Here is a 25,352-nt window from a genome sequence, read left to right as displayed (position 1 = left end):
AGTGCCAACTATGTACTAGGCACTGTGCTAAGCAACTACTGGTTATACTCTCATGGGAAACTAGGTGGAGAATTACCGTTATGATTCCCTGCTCAGAGTTTGTTTTTCTAAAGCAAAAATGGCGTTAGACTAGAATCTGGATTCTCACATAATTCCTCATTCTCCCCTCCCCTTCCCTCTTCCTAGTCTAGAGTGAAAATAGGAAGGAGAGGGAGAAGGGATGACATAGCACAATATGACTGGTTTTTTTGCAAGTTGATGGAATGACATGTTGTTTTATTTCTCAATGATTGGCATCTCACAGGTGCAATTTTGACTCATTTTGTTTCTTCTGTTCAGGAAACTGTTAGTATTTTAATTTAAGGGACTGTGGGGTCCATATTGAGGAAAAGCCATAGTATACAGTAAGAAGTGAAAGCCCATTAAGTTAAATCCCTAGAAGATGGAAGCCTAGACTTGGTGACCTATTAAAAAATCATAACGCAGATATTGAATCATAACCAGATACATGACCAGTACCCAACCTTGAGTGCCTGGGCATTTACCCATTGGTGCTGGGTAAAAGCCTGGATGTCTGGGAATTGGGTTCAATACTGAGTATAAACTAAAATATTAGCCAAAACATTGAGCAGAAAAGCCCCAAATATCTCCCAAACTGCAGTGAAGCACCCTATGGCTCCTCCTCCCTTTGTCTGATTTCTGTAATTACCATGGGGATTCTTGGGAATCTTTGTCTGGCAGCCACCCCAGATTGCCCCCATTTGTAAGTATTTATAATGATTGATTAAACTCCTGTAATCAATCTGGAGTCTCTTGGCCTCTTCCTTTGGTATCAAACTCACTCCATGGTTATGGGAGAGGTACAGGTTCCCCAGCCAGGGTAATTCTGGCCCTTACAGGGATTCATTATTTTATGAAAAAGTTCCCAAAAGCATAACACCAAACTTCTGGAATGCACCAGAAGTTTGAGGCCAAGGGACAGCTTAATAAGAGTTTTAAATATATAAAGAACTGAACATAAAAGGAAGGTTTTCATCTGTCTGTTATTTATCTCTCCCAAACAAAAGAAGTTGGTTGAAATTACATTAAGAAGGTTTTAGGATAGCCACAAGGAAGACTATTCCAGATGGTAAGTGGTATATACTAAATAGCTTGCTACAAGAAATTATGCAAATTCATTTGTCAGAGACCTTCTGAAAATAAGATAGATACATTTCTGTCTGGGCTGTGCAAGCTGTGGTCCTGCCTGAAGATGACTTCTAGGATACCACCAGCATGATGATTACCACCATTAATAATAAAATCATAACTTGTATTTATATAGCACTTTTAAGGTTTGCAAAGCATTTTCCTCACATGAAGTGAGTAGTAGAAGTATTACTATCCTCATCGATGAGGCTCTGAAAGGTCAAGTGACTTTTCCATCATCATACAGCTAGGAAGCAGCTGAATCTGCATTCAAACTCAGCCTCCCAAACATAGGTCACCACATCTACTGATTGTTTAGATTTTTGATGGCTTAGAATGAGTGTAAAAAGCAATTGTTTTCTGTTCGGGCCAGAAGTTCTGAGTATCTCCCTGCTCCCAGTGATGGTAAATTGAGTCATCTTTTGTTTCAACTCTTACCCAGTCCTCAGTCATTGAATGGGCTTGATCTCAGACAACTGAGACCTGGGGAAGACCATAATTTAGAAAGGTCAAGGTCATCCACCGCATCCTTGGGCCACTGCCAATTGTCTTCACCTTTGTCTTACCATTGGACTTTGAAAACTCTGGAGGAGAGAGTGAGGCTGCGGACTTTGCGTAGCTCTGCCTCACTCATATCCAATTCAGTTACAAGTCTAGGCGAACAACAGCAGAGTCACACAACTGGTTTATGTCGGAGGTTGAATTTGAATCCCAGTTTTTAAGGATAGCTTTCTATCCACTGCCATGCTGCTTTTCAAGTTAAGGCAGGTTGATTTCTTAACTTGCCATAATGATGGTTTCATACTTCAAAAGGTGGAGGAGAATGAGAGAAAATTCTTTTCTAGATCTGATTCCTACAACCAGAGACAACTGGTAGTGAGGTTTGAAGGATGGCAATTTTTGGTGAAAGTAACCACTCCATTTTAGCGCCAGGAAAGAAAAAGAGAGAGAAGCCAATATACATATGTTTGGGATTTTGGGAGAGGAGATTTCAAAGAAAAAGGATAAAAAAGATCCCATAGCTTAAAGTTCTATAGGGGGAAGGGCACCTAAGAAAGATGGAAAGGGTGCAAAGAATGAAATTCTGAATACAACAAAGAGGAACAGTTCCAATGAGGAAGATAATTTCCTAGGAAGCTGCCTAAAGAAACTAATGTGGATGCACAGAGCACTCACCAATCAACATATTTTAAAAAGGCATGCACAGAAGATGGAAACAAGGGGCATATAATGAGAATGAATACAGAAATGTGACACAGTCCTTTAACAAATGACAGGAATGCTAAAGCTCAGCATAAGGTGAGAGGTGGAAAAGCTAAGGACAATAAAAAGATCCTTGATGTTTTTTTTTCTTTTCTAGGTAAACTGGAGAAAAGAAGATCATTAAAGAATGACTACTGCTTGGAGCAGACGGGATTATAACAACTAATGACGGAAAAGGTAGAGCTTCTAAATTTTTATTTTGCTTGTTGTTCCTGGCAAAGAAAATGATCTTTGGGCTGGAAATCACAGAACAAATATGGCTAATAGGGATATTGATGAGTTCAGGTTACCTGGTCCAGATCAATCACAACCTTGACTAATCAAAGCACTAGCAGATATGATTTGCTGAGCCACTCTTAGTGATCGTTAAAAGACTGTGGAGGATGGGAAAAGTATCACAGGATTGAAGAAGAGCAAATGGCTTAAAAAAAAAGAGAATGGATTCTGAAAAGTATTGGCCTGAAACAGTTGATCTTCAATTGCTAGGCAAATTCTAGAATGTATTACTAAAACAAATGGTTAGGGAACACTTAGATTAGGAAATAGTAATCTTGAAATGACTTATCAATAGCAGGTTATGTCGAACCCTTTTTCACAGGGTTACTAAACTATAGACATAGTTACTTGAATTTTAGCAAATCAGTTGATAGCCTTTAATTGCTATTCTTGGGGCAGCTAGGTGGAGTAGTGGATAGAACACTAGGCTTGAAGTCAGAAGACTCACCTCAATGAGTTCAAATCTGGCCTCAGACATTTACTAGATGTGTGACCCTGGGCAAAGTCACTTAACCCTCTTTGCCTCAGTTTCCTCATCTGTAAAGTGAGCTGGAAATGGCAAATAACTTCAATATCTTTGCCAATAAATTCCAACTGCACAACAGCAATAGCTACTCTTATGGAAAAGTGGAGCTAGATCAGGGATTGGCCAAATTCTGCTGCTTGCTTTTGTATGCAGTGAGCGAAGAATGGCTTTTACATTTTAAAGTAAAGTTGCTTTGTATTCTACTTGTCATAGATTGTCAGCTCCAGAGCTAGATGATGGTAAAATTATATGAATTTGGAACTGGATGAATAGCTGTACTCAAAAGCTAGTCATGAATGGTGTGATGTCAACTTTGAAGGAGGTCTCCAGTAGGGTAGGGGGAGTGTCCCAGAAATAAGTGTTTAACCCTGTGTTGTTTAACATTTTTGTCGTTGACTTGGATGGAGGCATAGAGGATGTGCTCACCAGTCTGCAGATGACACAAAGCTGGATGGGATAGCAAATACATTGAATGACAGGGTTCAAAAAGATCTTGACAAGCTCAAGAACACTTTGTTATTTGGTCTTTCAGTCCTGTCTGACTCTTTGTGACCACATTTGGGGTTTTCTTAACAGTGATACTGGAATCATTTGCCATTTTCTTCTCCTCATTTTACAGATAATGAAACTGAGGCATAGAGAGTTAAGTGACTTGTTCTCTATTAAGTGTCTAAGGCCAGGTTGAACTCAGGAAGATGAGTCTTCTTGACTCCAGGCCCAGCACTCTATCCAGTGTGTCACCTAGCTGCCCCTTTCTGGAATACTAGGCCAAGTCAAATAAAATAAAAATTAACAGGAGTAAATGGAAAGTCTTACACTTAAACACCCCCACCAAAAAAAAATCCAAAACAAAACAAAAACAAAAAACTGCTTAACAAGTACAAGATCAAGGAGGCCAGGACAGATAATATTGTATTTGAAAAATACAGGGGTTTCAGTGAACTACAAACTCCATAGGAGTCAAATAGTATTCGATTCAACAAGCTTTTATTAAGAACTTACTCTGTGCCAGGCACTGGAGATACAGACAAAATTGAAACACAATACCTTTTCCCTCAAGGAGCTTACAGTCTAACCTTACATCTCTAAGTGGGGAGAAATATATACATAAAAATTAAAGTATATACAAAATAATTCTCCACTTGCAATCTTGTGTGGGTGTGTATGTGTGTGTGTGTGTGAAGTGTGTGCCCACACTTCTGTAGCATCTAGATGTACTGAGCTTTTGAAAGAAGCTACAGATTCTATGAAATAATGATGCATCCAGTCATGCACGGTCAAAGATGAGAGATGAAAAGAATTTTTCTGGGGACCAGTAAATAGACCATTTTGGTTCCACTCTGACAACTGACTCCCCTGTCTTCCTTTAAGTTCTAAATAATCCCACTTTCTAAAGGAAGCCTTCCTCAACCACTCTTAATTCCAGGGCCTTCTCTCTCTTAATTTTTTCCCTATTTATCCTGTGTATAGTTTGTTTTGTATGATTTGTTTCTCCCATTAGATTATAAGCTCTATTGAGGACAGGGACTGTCTTTTGCCTCTTTTTCATGTTTTTAGAGTGTAGCACAATGTCTGGCATATAGTAGGCGCTTAATAAATGTTTGTTGATTGATTAAAAGTATTAAGCTCAGAAAACTAATGCAATTTTAGGCTGTGTAAAAAGAGACAGTATCCTGGAATAAGGACTATACTCTGTTCTGGTTAGACCACATCTGCAGTACTTTCTTTTCTTTTTTTAACATCTATTTTGTATTTTTCTTTATTTTAAACAAAATAATTAAATTTCGATCTGGTTTGGCTGCTCTTGAGTTTTGTGGCCAAAGTTTGACACTTCAGAACAAAATGGTGAAAAAATGATCACAGAGGACCATGTGATAACTGTCTTCTGATATTTGAGGAGTTGTGATGTGGAAGACCGATTAGATTTGCTGTTTGTTTGCAGTACTGTTTTCAGTCCTGGGCACCAAATTTTAGGAAATGAATTGGTAGCTCAGAGAGCATATTTAGAAGAGGGTAACTGGGATGGTCAGGGGCCTCAGTATTTAGCCTGGAAAAGAAAAGACTTGGGATGAACAGAACATCTGTCTTTAAGTATTTGAGACTGTCATGTAGAAGGAGGATTAGACCTGCTCTGCTTCGCTCCAGAGGCCAGAACAAAGAATGACAAGGGGCCAGTTGCAAAGAGGCAAATCTGGACTCAAAATAAGGAAAAATATTGAAATGATTAGAGCTCTGTAACAGTGGGATGGGCCACTTTGGGAGGTAGTGGGTTTACTCCTTTCCCCCCTCCACTCTCAGTCTCTGCCTAGAGATCTTCAGGAACTCATAAATAAATGCTGAAATATTAAACATATCCTTACACAAAGAAATGATTTGGTCTTCAATAGAGACTAAATAATGAAATTCTAAAGAATGAGTAGGCCAAGGAAGAAATCATAGAAATAATAATTGTGATAAATGTCAAAAATAAGAACATTGAGAAAACATAGTAAAACATGAGATATAGTCAAAGATGTCCTTAGGGGAAAACGTATATCCCTAAATACATCAATAAATGAAAAAGATCCATGAATCATGTAACTAGAAAAATCAACAAATGGTATAACCCTTGACTAAACACAAAAAATAGAAACACTGAAAAACAAAGAAGATATGAACACAGTTGAAAACAACCATAACAAAATATGATAAATAATGCTGAGGCATTTGTTTTTTTTGAAAGATCAGTAGGAAACAAGCCATTAGCTAATTTGATTTTTGTTATGACAGAGAAAAACCAAATTGCCAAAGTAAAAATGAGAAGGGGAATTCACAACAAATGAAAGAAAATAAAGGAAAATTTCTGAAACTACTGTATTTAATTATATGTTAAGAAAACTGAAAACACAAAGGAAATGATGAATATGCCCACATTAATAGAATACTCTAAATATCCATATTTCAGAAACAGAAATGGAACAAACCACAAAAGACCTACCAAAAAAAGCCCAGATCCAGATAGACCTATTAGGGAGTACTATCAAATATTTAAAGAATAACTAACCCATATATTACATGAATTATTTTCAAAAGAGGAGACAGAAGGTACTTTACTGAATTCTTTCTATGAGATAAATTTGGTTCTAATAATAAAGCTATGGAGAACTAGGCAGAGAAAGGAAATCATTGATCAGTGTCAAGAATGAATAGCTATGCAAAAATATTGAATAAAATATTAGCAAAGAGGTTGCAGTAATACATTTAACAATTATTTACTCTGACTAGGTTAGATTTATTTTAAGAATGCATTGATATTTCAAATTAAGACCAATTTAAACATAATAAATCATATTAGTAAAGAAAATAAAATCACATCTTTATGTCAATAGAGGCGCAGCTAGGTGGTACAGTGGATAAAGCACTGATCTTGGCTCACTCCTCCAGAGTGTTGGACTCGCCAAGTTCAGTGGCAAGACATAGGTCAGGACTACTGTTGATGACCTCCTGTCCAACCTTAACTGGGTCCTCACTGCTGTACGCTAATCCTTTTGCTCTATTCAAACTCTCTAAATGCAGGGGTTCTTTACCTTTTGTGTCATGGTTCCCTTTGGCAATCTAGTGAAAAGTATGGGTCCATGTTTGTTGCCAACATTCATAATTAAAGGAAAGGCTAAATTTCAATTAGAGGTTAGTGAAAATAAAGACATATTTTTTTTTTCCATCTAAGTTCTCCCTGACCCCTGTTCTAATGAGTTCTCCATAGTGGCTATTTCCAAACCTTATCTTCTCTCAAGCCATTTATTGTCTACTTTCTCTTGCCCTCTCAGCAGAGAACTTTGCCTTATACTTTCCTGAAAAAATTGAGTTCATTTGTAGTAAGCTCCCTCTTATTTCCAGTTCTATATTTTTCTCCTTTGCTTCAGTCTTAGAAGTTGAGTTGTCCCTTTTCCCTGACAATTCCCACCCCTTCTACATGTGTCTTCCATCTATCCTCTCTGGCCTCTTGACCTTTCCCCTTCTTAGTTTTCAATTTCTTTTTACTCACTGGCTCCTCTACTGCCTACTTACAGGTCTCAGATCAATCCACCCTTAAAAAAATCTTCACTTCATTCTACCATCCCCCCAAACATTGTTTTATATCTTTTTTTTTCCTTTCACAGCCAAACTCTTAGAAAAAGCTATTTACACTCAATGCTTCTACTTGAAGTACTACATTGAGCGCTATCTCCCACTCAAGTTTCAGAGCTGTGCAATGACTTCAGTCATCATCCCTGCATTGAAACAGCTCTCTCCAAGCTTCCAATGGTCCCTTAAGGCGACTGGATATAACTGTTTCCTCACTGCTCATTCTCTCTGCAGCATTTGACATTGCTGACCACTCCTCCTTGGGTTTTTGTGATACCACTCTCTCATTCTTTTCCTACATGTTGGAAACATCTTTCTCAGTCTTCTTTGCAAGACTGTCATCTGTGTCCTGACTCCTCTGTGAGGATACACTTTCAAGACTGTCCTGCCTTCTCTTTTCTCTCTTCCCCCCTTTTCCTGGTGATATCATAGACTCCTATGGGTTCATTAGCAGGTTCATGGTGTAAAGAACATTGGATTTGAAAGAAAAAGGTTCAAATCCCAGTTCTGTTACTTACCACCTGTGTGATCATGAATGAGTTATTGAACCTAAGCATGACTTATCACATCTGAGGAAAATTAATATTCTGCTGTATCCTTTAATAATCAGTATTCTTCTGTAATCCATCCTATTCCCCATTCTGTCAAACAGTATTACTCTGCCTCACTCAAAAGACAGTCTTTCCTTGTCAGAATTAAAGGCATGGTTGAATAATATGATCCTAGCGCCTGGGGCATCTGCTTGCTAATCAGCCTAACATAGGACCCTAGCTCCTCCAGCTTGCCACTGGGCCCCTCCCTAGGGGAGGGTTCTTCTGTCCTTCACTCTCCTGGTCAAAGTTAGGAGTGATTTGGTCTCCAAGGGGAAGGCTAAGAGTGAGAGGATTGTGATGAAATTCTGGCCAAGATTACTACAGGCATCTGAAGACTATAAAGCAATGAGAATTTCTTAATTGTCAGAGTGGTGTGATCAGCCACACCTGAAGGCCATCCTACTTTCCCAAGCTATAGCCAATTGTAACATTTCCCAACCACCCACAACTCCTCATTTTCCTGCCTCCCAATAAAGAGGGCTTTTTTCCATCTATTCCTGGTCCCTGGCTTTGTTGGGGTGACCAGAGTGACCATTTTATTAACAGCTATAAGTGTCACTGTTAATAAACTGTAATCTTGTCCTGGAGAAAATAGTGCTTCAGTGTCATTTTACTTACCACACATCTATAAAATTTAGAGGTTGGTCTAGATGATCCATAAGGTCCCTCTTACCTGAATATGTCTGACCCCACAATCAGCCTCTAATATCTGCATACGAATTGAACCTTATCTTTAGGAACACCTCCCTTCCCCTTTCAACTTCATGGTCTTGCATGCAATCAACATAACCCCAAAAAACTTATGCAGTCAGGATGTATTTACTTTTATATTCATGTTAGTTGTGACTAATGTAGAACACAAGAAATGCATAGAGAAGAAAAGCAAATAGTGGTTGTGAATTCTCCATTAGGCCTACTGATTTCCCTGGATTTCTTTAAGTCCTAACTAAAATCCCTTTTTTTACTGGAAGTCTTCCCCTCCCCTTTTATTTCCAGTGCCTTTCCTCTCTTAATTATTTCCTTTTTATCCAGTATATAGTGCACTTTGTAAATATTTCTTTGCATGTTGCCTCCCCGGTTAGACTGTAAGCACCTTGAGGGCAGGAACCATCTTTTGCCCCTTTTTGTTTCCCATTGCTTATCACAGTACCTGGCACAGTACCTGGCACAGTACCTGGCCTTAATAACTGTTTATTGATTGACTGGTCTCTGCTCTGAGGAACATTTTATACCATTTTATATCATTTTTGTAATTTCAGTAAGACTCAGAGGCTGAACTGATTAACTAGAAGAAAAACCTGATCCTAACAGTCTCTTTGTTCTCTGAGTAAGCTCAGAGATGCCTCTATCTTATGTCAACAAGCTCAGATGGGCCTGATTTAAGAGCATTCTTTTCTGCTCTGTCCATGGCCATTAAGGGTGAGAACCTTGACCCCAGACACCATCTTGAATTATGTGACTTTTTCTTGTCTTAGTATTTTATGGGCATATACTATGTTATGGAATGTTAATGGCAAATTAAACATAGAGATCCTGGGTTGTAATTCCAATTGACACTTTGTCAACTATCCTGACTTCTTGTATTTACAATCTATTCCATTAAGGAAAATCCTGTTCTTGTATCATGGTTAAACATACATGGAGATCATAAAAGTGAGGTAATACAGACATGCTGAGTCTGCTAAAAATAACGTATATAAGTTTTCTCATTTCTTTGTTCAGACAGTCAGAACTTATGCTCTGACTCCTTGTACATACAAGTAAGCTAGCTCCGCTATGCTTTAAGGGAAAATAATAAACAATATGGATTTTTCTATCACTTAGCTTGTTTGCCTCCTTTAACCAAACTTTAAGATTAACAGCTTGTAGACCTCTGATGAGGCCCATTGCCTCTAGAGACAGTCCATTCCACTTTGGGATAGCTCTAAATGTAGAGAATTATTCTTCCTCACATTAAGCCCAAATTTACATCTCTGCAATTTCTACTTACTTGCAGTGTGATACTGGAAAAGGCATTTCATCTTTCTGGCCCTCAGTTTCCTCATCTGTAAAATGGAGCTAATAAAACTTGTACTAACTACCTTGTTATGGAGGAAGAGCTTTGTAAACCTCAAAGTACTGTAGACACATGGATGATTATTTCTTAGAAAACTTATTAGCAGAAAGAGTCAAAATGATCGTATAAATTCAGGGCATGTGCAAGAATTAGGAATACAAATAGGATGACATCATTTTAACAGCCATATTTCTTCCTCCCTTGTCAGTATTACCGAGGGTTTGCTAGAGTGTATTTTGCATTAGAAGACTTCTCTGTTTCTTGGCTGGATTCAGATTCCCAAGATTGCTTCGTTGCTATATGCCAATGTCTTTGATAAGCAAAATCCTTCAGAATGCATTTAACATAATTAAAAATCTTCCATTCACTTACTTGAAATTCAGAAGACTCAATTCATGGTTATTATCCCCCTGGACTGCCTTTAAATTTGAGGTTTGCTCCACGCAGTAAGAGTCTATCCTTCCTAATAGCTGCATTACCTATAGAAAGGAATACAAAGGGTGAGCCCAGGAATACCTGGGTGAGCCAGCCCACCAGGCCTTACTCATTATTCCTAGAGGGGCAGGGTTTGGATTGAAGGCATTTGCATTTGAAAATACTTTTTAAAAATGAATTTGACTCAGTAGTTCCAGAGGTTGCCTCAGGGAAAGGATATTATGGGATGCTTCATTCTGCTGTGACTGTAATATTCTTTTTGAGATTTGTCTACCCGGTGACTTCAGAAGGTAGAGCACAGCTTCTGCACTGTAGGGAGGATTCATACTAATGGAGGGATGGGAGGAGTCATGAAACACACAAAGCTGATGGAGCTGGTGTGGGGAGGGGCAGAGCCAGTGTTGGGGGGAGGTAGAATTCAGACAGTGCCCTTGTGGGCCTTGGGCAAGGTTTGCAAATGTTGCTCCTCTGTCCTCTCTGGCCCATGTTACTTACTCTCCACCCCAGGCGTTGAGCCTTTACTGGAACTGTTGGCATTACGAAATAATGTAACATATATGTAACACATATGTAACACAATAATGTAACACAGAAAGTGGATGTTTCTGGGACTCAACAAAATGTGTTAAATAAGATGATTAGTAATAGTAAAAAAATACATATCATTCTTTGCATCCCCACGTACTGTTTTTTCTATATTCAGGAAGGTCTGGTCTAAGATTCTAAATGCTCACTTCTCTGGGCCTTAAAATGATGAGCTTGGGCAGGTAGGTGGTACAGTGCCTAGAAAGCACCCAGCCTGGAGTCAGGAAGACCCGAGTTCAAATTCAACCTCAGATACTTAGTAGCTGTGTGACCCTGGGCAAGTCAGTTAACCCTGTTTGCCTCAGTTTCCTCATCTATAAAATGAGCTGGAGAAAGAAATGGCAAACTACAGCAGGATCTTTGTCAAGAAAACCCCAAACGGGGTCATGAAGAGTCAGACACAACTGAACAGCGAGATCACTTTCAGCTTGAAAATTAAACTGTCTGAACTGGATTTTGAAGAACTTCCTTAGTTTATAAAAGCAATATATTTATCTTGGTAGTAAGAGAACTCTTGGAGGCCAAAGACTGGGCTTTACCATCAGGGAGGCCAAGGTTCCAAGCTTCATGCTCATCTTTTAGGATCTTGGGCCAGACCTTCCCCCAGGGAGAAGAAACATTAGCTGGAGAATTTGAGTAGAGGGAGGAGAGAAGAAAGTCTGGGAAGGTCATTGGATCTTCAGATTACGCTCATATCTACCCTCTTTTAGGACTCAGCCTAACATGACTGCAGCCATGGTTACATTTCTCTTATAGGATATAGGATTCCCTGCTGGAAAGAACCTTAGAGATAGTGGAGTCCAACACTTTTCATTTTTTAGCTGAAGAAACTGGGCTCCATCTTACTCCTCACCCCAGAGCTGTGGCCCAGCTGTGATCCAAGGACAAAGTTAGCCAAAACTGGGAGCAGGTGTGCCTCCGAAATATCATTCAGTCTTACTTGATAAGGCAGCTATGGGAAGTATCGTGCTCTGGCCACCAAAACTTACTCTATTATGTATTTTGTATATGCTCATAAAATGTACATATTCTCTCTCTGGTAAAATGCATGGTCCTTGAAGGCAAGGACTTTCATTTCTGTTCTTGTATCCCCTTAACAGTGCCTGACACTAAATAAATTCTGGATTGATAATAACTCAACCACTTAACTTTCGGTATGATATGGGCAAATCCCTTAACCTCCCTGGGCCTTAATTTTTTAATTGTCAAATGGGAGGTTTAAACTAGATTAGGAGATCTTAACCTTTTTTTGGGGGGGGTGGGGAAGGGTCATAGACCTCTTTGGCAGTCTGGTGAAGTCTATGGCTCCTTTAACAGAATAATGTTTCTAACTGCACAAAGTGAAATATATAGGATTACATAAAAGAAACCAATTATACTGAAATGTAGTTATCAAAATATTTTTTAAAGTTCTTGGATTAATATGTATATGTATGTGTATATACATATTTATATATCTGTATCAAAATATATTCAAACTTAATTCTAGTGGGGAGGGGTTGTGGAACAGGGAGAAAAGGGAAAAAAAGAACAAAGTAAAAATTGCTCAGCAGATAAAAGAAAACTCAGAAGGAAGCAAAGAAAAGATGGACAACTCTCAAAACAATGCATAGTATTTATTACAAAGCTTTCTTGAAATGGAAATTTATTGCTATATGTTTTGAATCCTCTCATGTTCTACTGTGCTCATGACCTGTTTTTTTTCTTTTCTTATTTTGTATTTGTCTTAATATTTAGGTTTATAATATGTTTTTCTTTTCTTATTGTATATTTAAGTTTTAGGGGAAAAATAAATAAAAAGTTCTTGGAGCCCAGATTAAGAAGCCCTGGATTAGAGGTTCCTTCTAGCTTTAAGAAGTCTATGATCCATAGTGTTATCAATATATAGCCTACATAGAAATTCACACATGTGCTGGATTTATAATCCCTAAGAAATGTCATTTGATAATACTGGTATTATATTCTTTGGTTCCCTAGCACTTTGGGAGGTTCCAAAGGAATAAAATATCTAGCAAGGTGGCATCCAGCAACACACCCTCTGGTTTGAATTGGAAGCTTCTTGTCCAAGCTCACATTTTGATGAGGGGATTATAGCAGCAATATGTAAATGAAAAGCCTTCACTCCATTTTTTTTGCCACTCACCTTCACATCCACAGTCTTGGAAAAAGCTTGCAGAATAGACTTGAGTCCTTGAATGTCTTTCTCAACTTTCTGGTACTCGTGCCTGATGACATTAATGTCTCCAGAGAGCTTTGCAAGGCTTGCATCACATCTGGTAGCAGAATGGAAATAGATGAAAGATAAATATCAAAGTGCTCCTAGAATCGGTATAGGTCCTGAATATTAGAAGGGAATGGTGTTAATGGTGGTTTGGGTGGTGAATCTTTTCAATCTTGCACTGTCTCAGACTGAGGAAAAAGGGGGATGAGGGAATGAGGAGTGTGTGTATCTATGCCCTGCTCCTTCCTTTTCCTGTCTTTTTTCTCCTTCCGGTGGAGGATAAAGAAATGCTGCACTGAGTTAAATGGGCTGGATTGAATGAATTTGATTGAAAATAATGGGCTGGATTTGTGAAAACTGAGATTTTTAGCTCTCCGAATTAGGCCAGGACCTCAATTTAGGCATGATTAGCAAGCAGCAGCAACAATTTTCAGTCAGATATTCACTGACTACTAGCACCCAGGACAAAATTGTAAACAGGCAAAACTCATTTTTGTTGTCTTCATGATTCTTTCCTAAGCCCCTCTTTCCTCTCCAATTTTTCTCTCCTTCTCTCCACCCCCCATATCCCAGACACCCACGGTGCCCTCCGGCTGCACAAATTCTCTCATCCCACCGAGGCCTGTCTTCCTTACAATCTACCATGTCTTTTTCTTCCCAGCCCAAATCAATATTCCTCCTTTCTGAGTGGCTTTAGCTGGGCTTTCTTTAGCTGACCACCTGCACTTTGTAAGAGGACTTAGTTAACCTAAATGAATTCCTAATTGTTGGAATTCATGGGGAAATACTTGTGAGCCAGAAGAACATCTTCCTGTGATTTGTTTTGCTTGTTTTACTCTAGTGAAAGGTATTGGACTTGAAGTCAGAGGGCCTAGGTACAAATCTTGGCTCTGCCACTTACAACCTGTGTGACCTAGGGCAAATTTAAAAAAATCAATTTTATTTATTTAATTTAAAGTTAATTAAATTTTTTAATTTTATTATGAATGCAACAAATATGAGCATTTCAACATATAAGGAACAGAAAAGAGAACTCTATATATAAAATTGTGAACTATAATATAGAAGTTTTTAAAAAAGTAATAACAATAGCTCATGTTTATATAGAGCTTATTATAACCCCCATTTTACAGAGGAACAAATGGAGGGTGAGAGAGGTAAAGTGACTAGACTGGGGTCACACAGCTAGTTGTAACAACAATGTTACTTGCAGGTACTGTGGAAGTGTAAGGCCAATAATACCAGCACATAAGAGGGCTGCTAGCATAAGTTCTTTGATCTGCTTTTCTAAAGGAAAGCAACTTTAAGGGGTTAACAATCTTACTTTAATTAAACATACATATATCATTCACTTAGTTCAGGTGAAAAAGTCAGCACCCTGAACTTCAGAACAAATACAAAAAGAAATTACAAACAGAGAAAATAACACAAATCAAAAGACAGGATTCTGTCTCACCATAGCAATACATACATAGCTACCAGAGAGAAAAGCACAAGCATCTGGGTTTTCAAAGCTGGGGGGGGTGGGGCTCCTTAATGGCTACCCAGAGTCTCGTCTGGCCAAATCACATGAACATTCATCCAACGAGTGAACCCCAAAGAAAAATGCTAACCTCAGAGTATATATGCTGTTTCCAATCAAGGACTCTTGATTCAATCAAAGAGTCGATTCAAACAAAGGCAAAGCTCAATCAAAGGCACTTGATTGCCTTAGTGCTGAGAAGCACTCCAAAAGAAAAAAACAACAAAAAGTCCCACTTTGCTTGCCATCACACTAATGTGTGTGTATACACACATACATGCATATATGTATGTACACACATATATATACATACATATGTGTATGTATATATATGCATGTGTATGTATATTGTATCTATCCTATCTATATGTGTATGTGTGTATATCTATCTATCTGTCTATCTATCTATCTATCTATCTATCTATCTATCTATCTATCTATATATCTGAGGCCACATTTGAACTTAGTCCAAGTCTGACTCCAAGTCTATCACTCTATCCACTATATCACCTACCTGCAACAACCCTTTGAATTAGGGGCTATCATTCCCATTTTACAGAAGAGTACACTGAAGCTGAAAGAGGTGACCCTTGGGCAAGCATTTTAAACTTTCTGAGCCTCAGTTCCTTCCTCTGACCACTGATGTCCCTTTTTAGTTTTAAATTCATGATTCTGTGACTTCTTTCTATGTCCCTCCTCCTCATACACTCCTTGGGCCACCTAGACTGCCAGGAAATACAATTGATAGGATTACCACTGCAACCAAGAACTTATCCATTTCCCAGGGTCTCAGTTGAAGAACCAGATATGCACCTCCATGGGACTCAGTAAAGCTATCTCTTGTATAGAGAGTGTGGATTATAATGTGTTATTTATCTATTTCAAAAGTTCTACTCCCTATCATGGCATAAGGTAAACTTGTGTTCTCAAAGGCTATACCAACAGAACATAGAGCATGGCATTTTTTTTACAAGGCTGCAAAGGTTTTGAGTATGGGTCTGGGCACAGACTAGGCTTGCTCTTCTAGGACCAACTTGGTCACATACACAAAGGTGTATGTGACAATCAATAGACTGGCCACTAGGTGATGAATTCTTTGGCAACCCATGAAACAAGTATGAATGCAGAAGTCCTGTTGGGTCCTCTTGTACTTTAGAAGTGATGGAGCCAGAAGGTCCTAAGAATGACACAGCTATTAGACACTTCAATGGACAATAATTTGCCTGTCAGTAACTCTAAATGGGAGACTGACTGATGGCCTGCTGGATTTGGAGTCAGAGGATGGTTTCAAATCCCAACTCAGCCACTTATGTATGACCTTGGACTAGTCACTTAGAGAAGATGATTCACAGTCAGTCAATAAATATTTATTAAGTGCCTCCTATGCGCCAAGCCTGTGCTAAGTGCTAGGGACATAAACATGAAAAAAAAAACAAACAAAAAAGGAAACAGACCCTGCCCTCAAGGAACTTACAATTTAATAAAGAGGTGGTAGACAAAACACAAAAAGGAAGCTGAGAAGCTGGAGGTAGGGGAAAGTACCCAATAGGGGGCACAGTGGAGAAGTTGGTCAGAGGAGTCCCAACATGACACATTCAGGTGAGAAATGAGATATTTGAGCAGAGCTTTCTTTTTAAATGGAAGTTTGGAGTTCATGGCCCCACCCTCCAATCAGAGTGACAGAGGGAAGTGATAAGGTAGAGTCCTAATGCAAATTCTCCCTATAGTCACAAATAGAGAAATTGAAGGATATGTCTTCCAACCACTGGTCTGATGAAAATATTTAACAACCAGTTTTCCAAAATAATACAACATACTTTTAAGTTTAATCTGTATCATTAACATTTCTCCATCACTTGTAAAGGTCCAAACAATCAACAAAACAGTAAACCAAGCCCTGAGTTATAGTGTTTATCAATTTCCAAGATGTAAGTGCTCACGCTGAAAATTTACCAAGCTCATATTTGCGAGCCAGTATGAATTGATTCCAACATGTCCCTGCTTCCAATTCTGACTTAGTTTCATCATTCATATAACAGTAAAAAGAAACAATATTTCATGGGGCACTTGATTATCGCTCCTTGAGGTGCTCACAATGAGCATTAAAAATTAGAATATCAAAATTATAATTGCAGTGTATATACCAACATCTCTTTCAGAGCACAAAGAAGTAGAGAAATTCTGAACCAAGTCAACAGAAATGTTGAAAAATATGGTGTCTAATTAAGAAATTAAAGAGGAGAAAAGTTTCTAGACTACTCAGGATATTCACTTTTTATATCAAATATTTTCTTCAAGAATAGAATCAGAAAGTGTTGGACATTGTGAGCACTGAACAGTATAGCAAAATAATGAAAAGATAACATCTTCAAAGATGGCAAGTGATTGGTTATACAGATTTTCAGAATCAGCTGTTTCTGTGTAGTAAGACCAATCACTAATTAGCGAAGGTAAAAATCAGTGCCAAATTGGAAGAGATGATGACGAAAGATGCTGTATGCACTTATGACAGAAGTCCAACTTGACCTGTTTGAATAAGCTATTGAGGCTGAAGAAAGGAAACAGTAAAAGTGTCGACACTGACTATCATACTTCTTTATTTCTCAGAGAAGCATTAGGAAAGTCTTTAGGTAGTAAAGAGAACCCAGAAGTCACCCCAGCCAGCAAACATTTGTTACTCTTGTCCAGTGGAGAGACAAGGCAAACAATGGCAACAGCACTTCAGAGAATAAATCCATCTGTACTTTGAAATCTACTCCATTTTGGGGTACAATGGCCACAGATTACAAGCCCTATTGCCTCCCCAAAAAGTCTAAAAAGGGAAAAAGCAGTGGAGGGAAAAACAAACTTGCAAAAAACTTGGGATTTGGAGTAACCAAGCCAAATATCTTTAAGAGCATTTATAGACAAAACGGGAAGAAATTCAACAGTGAAAATGGACCAGATCTGGTAATGATCTCTTCTCATCAAATGATTGTGGAACCATTATATTTGGACTTAATATCCTCAGTACCCAATGTGTTCTATGAGCAATAGAAATGGAACTTGAGAAGATGAAATTGAAAAGAGCAGCTGAATACAGAAGAAATTTGTATGTGAATGACACAATCCAGGAAACACTGAAAGAGTAATTTTCTTTGTGTGTGTGTGTGTGTGTGTGTGTGTGTGTGTGTGTGTTTGTGTGTATGTATGTTTTAGGGGAAAGCAATTGGGATTAAGTGACTTATCCAGGGTCACAGAGCTAGTAAGTGTCTGAGGCTAGATTTGATCTCAGGTCCTCCTGACTGCAGGGCTTTATTCACTGTGCTGCCTAGCTGCCCCAAGGAGTGAGTTTTCAAGATACTTATCTCAAAGAGAGGAAGATAGCAAAGCAGTGGGAAATTTTTTTTAGTTGTATTTTCAAAAATGCAATTGAGAAGATATAAGCAACTATCTACCCACATTACTTTTTCATCTCTATAAAGTTTTTGAGAATGATCTACATATGTATCAAGGGAATTCTTGCCAAATGCTTTAAATATATTATCTCATTTGTTTCTCACAGTAGCCTTGTGAAGTGGTTACTATAGGGCTGTTGTTGGTGAGTCTATTTTCATTCCTATCTGACTTGTGTCCCACTCTTTGTGACACCATTTGAGGTTTTGACAAAGATTCTGAAGTGGTTTGCCATTTCCTTCTCCAGTTCATTTTGTAGGTGAAGAAACTGAGGTAAATAGGGTTAAGTGCCCAGCTAGTAAATGTCTGAGGCTGGATTTGAACTCAGGAAGATGAGTCTTCCTAACTCCAGGCACCTTACTCTATCCACTGTATCACCTAGCTGCCCACTATAGGGTTAGCAGCTATATTACATTATTCCCTATGCTATACTGTATTATACCATACTATATCATACCATATTATATTATATTATACCTATATTATTCCCATTTTACAGATGAGGAGACTGATCTTCTGGGAGGATAAGCGACTTCTTGTCTTTGGCTGTAAATTTTGGAGGAAGGACTTGCACTCGGGTATAGTCTGATGCTAAATCAAACATTCTTTTTATTAAACTCAAAAATCATACATTATTGGTTCTCTCTTTTTTCTTGGATTAAAAACTATTTCAGTCCTCCACAATCTAGTCTCCTTTCCAGATATATTACTTCACGTCTCTCCCCTTTATATGCTCTAATTGGCCTACTAGTTGTTTCCCTAAGTTCTTCTTACATGTCCTGTCTCTGTGCTTTCACTCAGGCTCTGCCCCTGTGGCCTATGAAGCCTGGCGCCTCTGCTTTTCCTGTTCTCTGAGCCTGAGATGATTCATGGAGAAAGAAGTTGGCAGAGCAGTTGTGATGGTACTGGTGCTGGAGGATATTAACCCTCTCTAATTACCCAGGGTGTCATGATCAGCCTTTGCTTTTTTTTTTTTTTGATGGAGACAGAAGTCATGTCATGGGGTAAAACAATACTATCTGTACATAGCCCATCCTCTCTTTTTGCTTGTCTCTTCCCTCCTTTTGAACTGTATCCTTCCTAAAAATGGGGGTACCAGAAGCAGGGATGGAAGCTAGGGCTCCACGAGCGATAAAGTGACCAGTGGGAAGCTGTCACAGCGTGGAGATGTTTCCAAATGAGGGGCAGATGAGCAGCCCTGAATGAGCTGGTGTAGAACCAGGGAGGACCGCAGCTGTAATTGTTCCTAAGGCTATTGAAATAAATTCATCATCCACATTTTCCTTTGAACCTTGAACCTGAAATGGGGGAGCAAGGGTGTGTGCGTGTGTGTGTGTGTGTGTGTGTGTGTGTGTGTGTGTGTGTGTGAAAGCACTTCCCCATCTTCTTCTTTATGGGCTATCAGTGTAGACTATTGGGCTCTCCCCTGTACATACTCTTCAATCTAGAAGGGAACTGTAGGAAGAAGAGGGTTGGTGGTGATTGCCTCCATAAAAAGGTGTTTCATCTGTTTTTCCCCCCACTTTTTTCTATGAACAATAAACTTCATGACCATAATGAAAGTCTTCTATATGTCTTCAGAGATAGAGCTTAATATTGGCTCTCTGTTAAGTCTTAGGACAATTGGTCTCATGGGTTCCCTTTTGTCCTTTATATCCTTCTGTGGTCCTCTCCTTTATAACAAACCCTTGCTCAGAGTGCAACTAAAAATCGTCGTATCTTTATGTGCAGACTAAACCTATCATAAAATTTCAGAGGGAAAATCAACAAGGTTTAATGAGTTGAGGGGAGCCGGTGGGTAAGACAGAGTTAGGAAAAACAGCAAAATTCTGTCCAAATGGATCACTCCTTAAGTGGGTCAGTGAGCCAGATAAGGCTCAAACTGCACAGGATCATATTTAGTTCAAGGAAGCAGTGTCCTTCACTTGCAATTGTGTCACTGCTGGTGTAGGTCCACAGACCCTATCTTTCTCCTCAGAGCCTCAAAAGTTCCTGTGCTTCCCCTGTTCCATATGGCTCTGGCTTCATGAGATCCCTCAGTCTCAACTTATAGCCAGGAAAAGCTACACTTCCCATCAGCCCCCTTACTGATAAGGGGCTGTATTAGAGTAGTCTGAACATAGCTAGATCTCTGAGTCTATGAATGTATTAGGAAATGACTTAAGAGTGTAAAATATTTCATGCACTAGAGGCCCAGATAGATCAAATTTTACCTTTAAATACTTTTGGGCAATGTTCCATTTCATCCCCTAGATTAATATTAGTGCACGTGCACATGCATGTCTGTGTGTGTGTGTGTGTCTCTGTGTGTGTGTGTGTGTGTGAGAGAGAGAGAGAGAGAGAGAGAGAGAGTGAAAGAGAGAGAGAGAGAGAGAGAGGAGAGAGAGAGGAGAAAGAGCTGCAGTTAGCCTTTGGACCCCTCCTCAGAATAATGTTTTTAAGAGTATGAAACAAATTACAAAGGAAACCAATTTTATTTAAATATAGTTACTAAAATGTTTTTTTTAAAAAATAACTTCATGGACTCCAGGTTAAGAACCTCTGTCCTAGACTAAAGTAGGCCTCGGTAGTAGTCACCATATTGACAGGGAGCTTAGAAGTTTGCAGGCTGAAGGCGACTAGTGACCAGTGGGGATATTGTAGCTTTAGAAAATGGTTATTTCCTTGCATGTCCCAGAGAATTTAATGAGTATCCATCTGGTAGTTCAAGTAGGGTACCATCTGGTGAGAAAATCGGATATTTCAGGTATTACACTCAGCTAATTAAATTTCCTGGTTGAATAATTAACACAGTGATATGCTGTCTCCCTGTAGTTTTAAGGAAGGTAGTACTTTAGCCAAAGAAAAGTACCATGCCTGGAATTCACTATCTCCTCATTTCCTAGTGCTGTGTAGGCACCAATTATAGACTATACCACAATCTCAAAAGAATTAAAATTGCATGTGAACCAAAGGGCAATGGAAAGATACATATGAGTATGAGTAAACTAGAGAATATTACCAGATGTGAGCTCTATGTAAGAGTTGGAATAAGGGATATTATTTAGGAAAGGTATGATCAGAGGATGTGATAACAGATAGACAAACTGAGAGTTGCACTGCCACCCACCAAATGTTGAAAGGCGTAGGGGTAGACCTACAGCCTGTTGGATAGACCCTCCCTGGAGGATTTCTGTGAAGATTTTGCATAGGATTAAAACTCAAAAAGGGTGCCCTCATCTAAACTGCTGCAGGGAGCGACCCCTAATTCAACCTGGAGTCACCAGCAGGTGTGAATCACATCTCTGACATTGTCAGGTACAATATGGGCAAGTCACTCCACCCATCTGAGTCTTTGTCTTCTAATTCAGGAAGCAGACATAATATACCACCTATCTGAGCAAGAGTTGTAAGGAAAGTCCTTTGTAAACATTAAAGGACTATTTAAAAGTGGCTATTGGAGTATTTAATAATTCTTTATGTTGATGGCTTTGGCCACCATGATTATCAAATAATTTTTTTTGTGCACTGCATTTACATGATCTTGTGTTACATGCTCTCTTTTTTCTTAATCCTTCTGACATCCATGCATTTCTAAAGTGGTCTTTTTCATGGATTGCCTCACAATTTGTTACTCTCAGAGCTATGGACTATGAATGAGGTGAGAGGGTAAGCTTTACCTGGACAACTGGCCCAGATATCTCCCTAGAAGGTGATACTAGATGGCCATGGCAAGGAAACTGCTGGTAAGAACAGCCACTCTGGCTGTGAGTTGAAGCTAAAGGTCACTCACACCCCTGCCATGAACATTTTTTCTCTGCCTTTGGTTAGTTGGAAGACCCATATTTAGATTTATATTTTCATATAGCTAATACATGCCAAAGATAGCATAAGGAACAGTTGCCTCAGCTATGATAATAGCCATCATACGTCTCTGTTGCTTGTGAAAGCTGTCATGATTGCTAAATATTGCAATCATCTCTCCCTTGACAGATAGCATCTGATACAAGCTGATCTCATCATTCCTAAGTGTTGAGTTACTACATGACCAACATACCTTTCCATATTCCAGAAGAAGAAGTAGGAATATTTTGAAGTTTGCTGGCCTCTGTGACATTCCACAGGATCCAGAGGGTCATATAGCTAGTGCTGAAAGGGACCTTAAAGGTCATCTGGTCTCTCATGTCACAGATCAGGAAAAAACTGAAGCCCAAAGAGGTTAAAGGGATTTTCCCAAGATCACAGTAAATGCACAACACGGATTCCAACTCAGGTCTGGTGACGCCGAAGTTCAACACCCTTTCTGTTGTACCATGCTATCTTTCCTATATAGCTCTTTCAATGGACATAATACCTTTAATTAAAGCATCAGTATAATTTGTAAGGGGCAGCTAGGAAGCACAGTGGATAGAGCATTGGCCCTGGAGTCAGGAGGTTCTGGGTTCAAATCCGGCCTCAGATACTTTCTAGCTGTGTGACCCTGGGCAAGTCACTTAACCCTTTTTGGTTCAGTTCTTTGTCTGTAAAATTAGCTGGAAAAGGAAAATGGCAAACCACTCTAATATCTTTGCCAAGAACACCCCAAATGGGGTCACAGAGTCAGACATGACTGAAACAACTTGACAAAATAATATGTAATGGCTATTTTTTTCTTCTAAAGACCGTACTGGAAATGGAAGAATTTGTATGTGCTCCTAGGGTCTTGGGTTCATCATTCCTACCAGTTAATTTCAATTGGTCAATAAGCCTTTATTAAGCACTTGTGTTGTGCCGAGCACAGTGCTAAGCTCTGGGAACACAAGAGAGGCAAAAGACAGTCCTTGTCCCCAAGGAGCTCACAGTCTGATGGGGGAAAGATTACATGAAAACACAAGCTATATACAGGATAGCTAGGAAATGACCAACAGAGCAAAGTCACTAGAGTTAAGAGAGATCAGGAAAGGCTTCCTGTAGAAGGTGGCATTTTAGCTGGGACTTGAAGAAGCTATGGAAGCCAGCAGATAGAGATGAGAAGGGAGAATATTCTGGGTGTAGTAGGGCTAGTTGGAGAAATTGTTTGATCTGGGAGATGGAGTGTCTTTTTTTTTGGAACAGTCAGGAAGCCAGTGCCACTAGATTAAGGAGTATGTGGAGGTGAGGGTGGGATACGAGGTCTAAGAAGACTAGAAAGGTGGGAGGGGGCAGGTAATGAAAGGTTTAGTATTTTATATTTGATCCTGGAGGTGATAAGGAGCCACTGGAATTTACTGAGTATGGGGATGACATGGTCAGATCTGTGCTTTACGAAAATCACTTTGGTGGCTGAATGGAGAATGGACTGGAGGGGCAATAGACTTGTGGTAGGCAGACCAACCATTATTTTTATTGCAATAGTCCAGGCATGAGGTGATTGGGGCCTGAACCAATGTGGGGGTAGTATCAGAGGAGAGAAGGGGGCACATCCAAGGGATATTGCAAAGGGTGAAATAGAAATCCTACTAACATATGGGATGTTGGGAGTGAGAGATAGTGAATAGTCAAGGATGGCACCTAGATTGCAAGCCAGAGGGGCCCTATAGGACAGGGGTGGAGAACCTGTGGCCCTCTAGGTCCTCAAGTGCAGCCCCTTGACTGAATCCAAAATTCACAGAACAAATCCCCAATAAAAGGATTCATTCTTTAAAACTTGAACTCAGTCAAAAGACTGCACCCAAGGACCTAGAAGGCCTGTGGCCTTGAGGCTGCAAGTTCCCCCCCACAGCCTAGAAGGATAGTGGTGCCTGTTAACAGTAACAGGGAAGTTTGGAAGAGGGAAAAGCTTTGGGAGGTAAAGATAGAGGAATTAATTACCATTCTTATGGGTAGGTTATAGATGATACATGTCTATTTACATGTTCACCTTTTCCTTTCTACGTATTGGAAAAACTGACCCATGGGGAGTTAGGAGGTAGGTCTAGAGTTATTTAGACCCTTCTCATCTGCAATAGGAAGTGATGTCTTATTTTGTCCCATTTTATGGGCTGTATTCTGTCACATCCTATCTCTACTATTAAATATTGAGCCTTTTTTCCTGGGAATTAAATAAATAATTAAATGAAAATAATCAACTTCATTTCATTGACATCAAAATGTTCATTGGAAATGAATTCATGGGGGCAAAAAGATATAAATTAAGCTGCCTGACAAGTCCATTAGTTTGACAAAAATGTAGGAAGAACAGAAATGAGGACGGGTAAAGTTTAGCCAAATGGGAACTAATTTGAATCCAACACAGAGGGCTACCTTGTCAAGTTTTTTAAAAAAGCTTTGATTAAAGAGGAGAGAACTTTTAAGGGAAAGTGAGTTGGTATCCTCCTTGACCCAAGGGGGAACAACATTATTTGAGATGCTAGGTTAGGATAAACTATGAAAGAATGGAAAAGATTGGAGGAAGAAAAGATTTTGAAAGATTTGAAATGATATGATTCTATTCATTTTTTGGGCACTTTTGAACTTTATCATCTTGTTTTAAACATAAAATGATATTCAGAAGGAAAATAATAGGTTTGTATGTGTCCCTGTAGTTTGAGAGAGGAAATAGATTTTGGATCTGCCTATGCACTGCTGCTGAATTGAACAGAATCATAGGTTTTGATTATAAATGGTTATTGCTGTCAATCTGCAATGGTAACAAATTATATGATTGTTGGGCTGCACTGTTGGAAGGAGTCCTCCCAACAGATGAGGTCACAGCTTTACCAAAGCACTAAAGAACTATTGATGAATGACTACATGGGTAGGCCTGTTTACATTCTTCATAGAATTTCTGAATCTCAGAATGGGAAGGAACTGCAGATTCCAGCCAACCCAACCTTTAACCAACCAAGAATTCCCTTTACAGCATACCTGAGAAGTGTTACTTGCTCGAGAAACTTTACCTTTTTGATATGTTTCTGGTAAGGTCTAATTGTCATTCAGTCAGTAGGTCAATATTTGTGGTTGGTCAGTTGTGTCTGATTCTTCAGGATCCCATGTGCGGTTTTCTTGGCAAAAATACTGGAGTGGTTTGCCATTTCCTTCTCCAGTTCATTTTATAGATGAGGAAAATAAGGCAAACAGGGTTAAGTGACTTGCCTAGGGTCACACAGCTAGGAAGTATCTGAGACCAGATTTGAACTCAGGAAGATAATAAGTCTTCCTGATTCCAAACC

The 25,352-nt window shown here is 39.1% G+C and overlaps 1 protein-coding gene across 4 annotated transcripts in view; it reads right to left on the bottom strand.

Annotated features, from left to right (window-relative positions):
- FAM81B (family with sequence similarity 81 member B) overlaps positions 1-25,352 on the bottom strand; it is a 91,578-nt gene that overhangs the window by 22,060 nt on the left and 44,166 nt on the right. For all 4 annotated transcript variants that reach the window (XM_036741781.1, XM_036741779.1, XM_036741780.1 and 1 more), the window contains 2 exons: positions 13,170-13,299; positions 10,379-10,485 (listed from right to left, as the gene is read on the bottom strand). In XM_036741781.1, the coding sequence (XP_036597676.1) occupies positions 10,379-10,485; positions 13,170-13,299 (237 nt within the window). The remainder of the gene's footprint in view (positions 1-10,378; positions 10,486-13,169; positions 13,300-25,352) is intronic.

The sequence above is a fragment of the Trichosurus vulpecula genome, chromosome 1 (genome assembly GCF_011100635.1).
Source record: "Trichosurus vulpecula isolate mTriVul1 chromosome 1, mTriVul1.pri, whole genome shotgun sequence".
NCBI classification, from domain to species: domain Eukaryota; kingdom Metazoa; phylum Chordata; class Mammalia; order Diprotodontia; family Phalangeridae; genus Trichosurus; species Trichosurus vulpecula.
The sequence above is the reverse complement of the archived record's forward strand: the minus strand, read 5'-3'. Positions and strand labels throughout refer to the sequence as shown.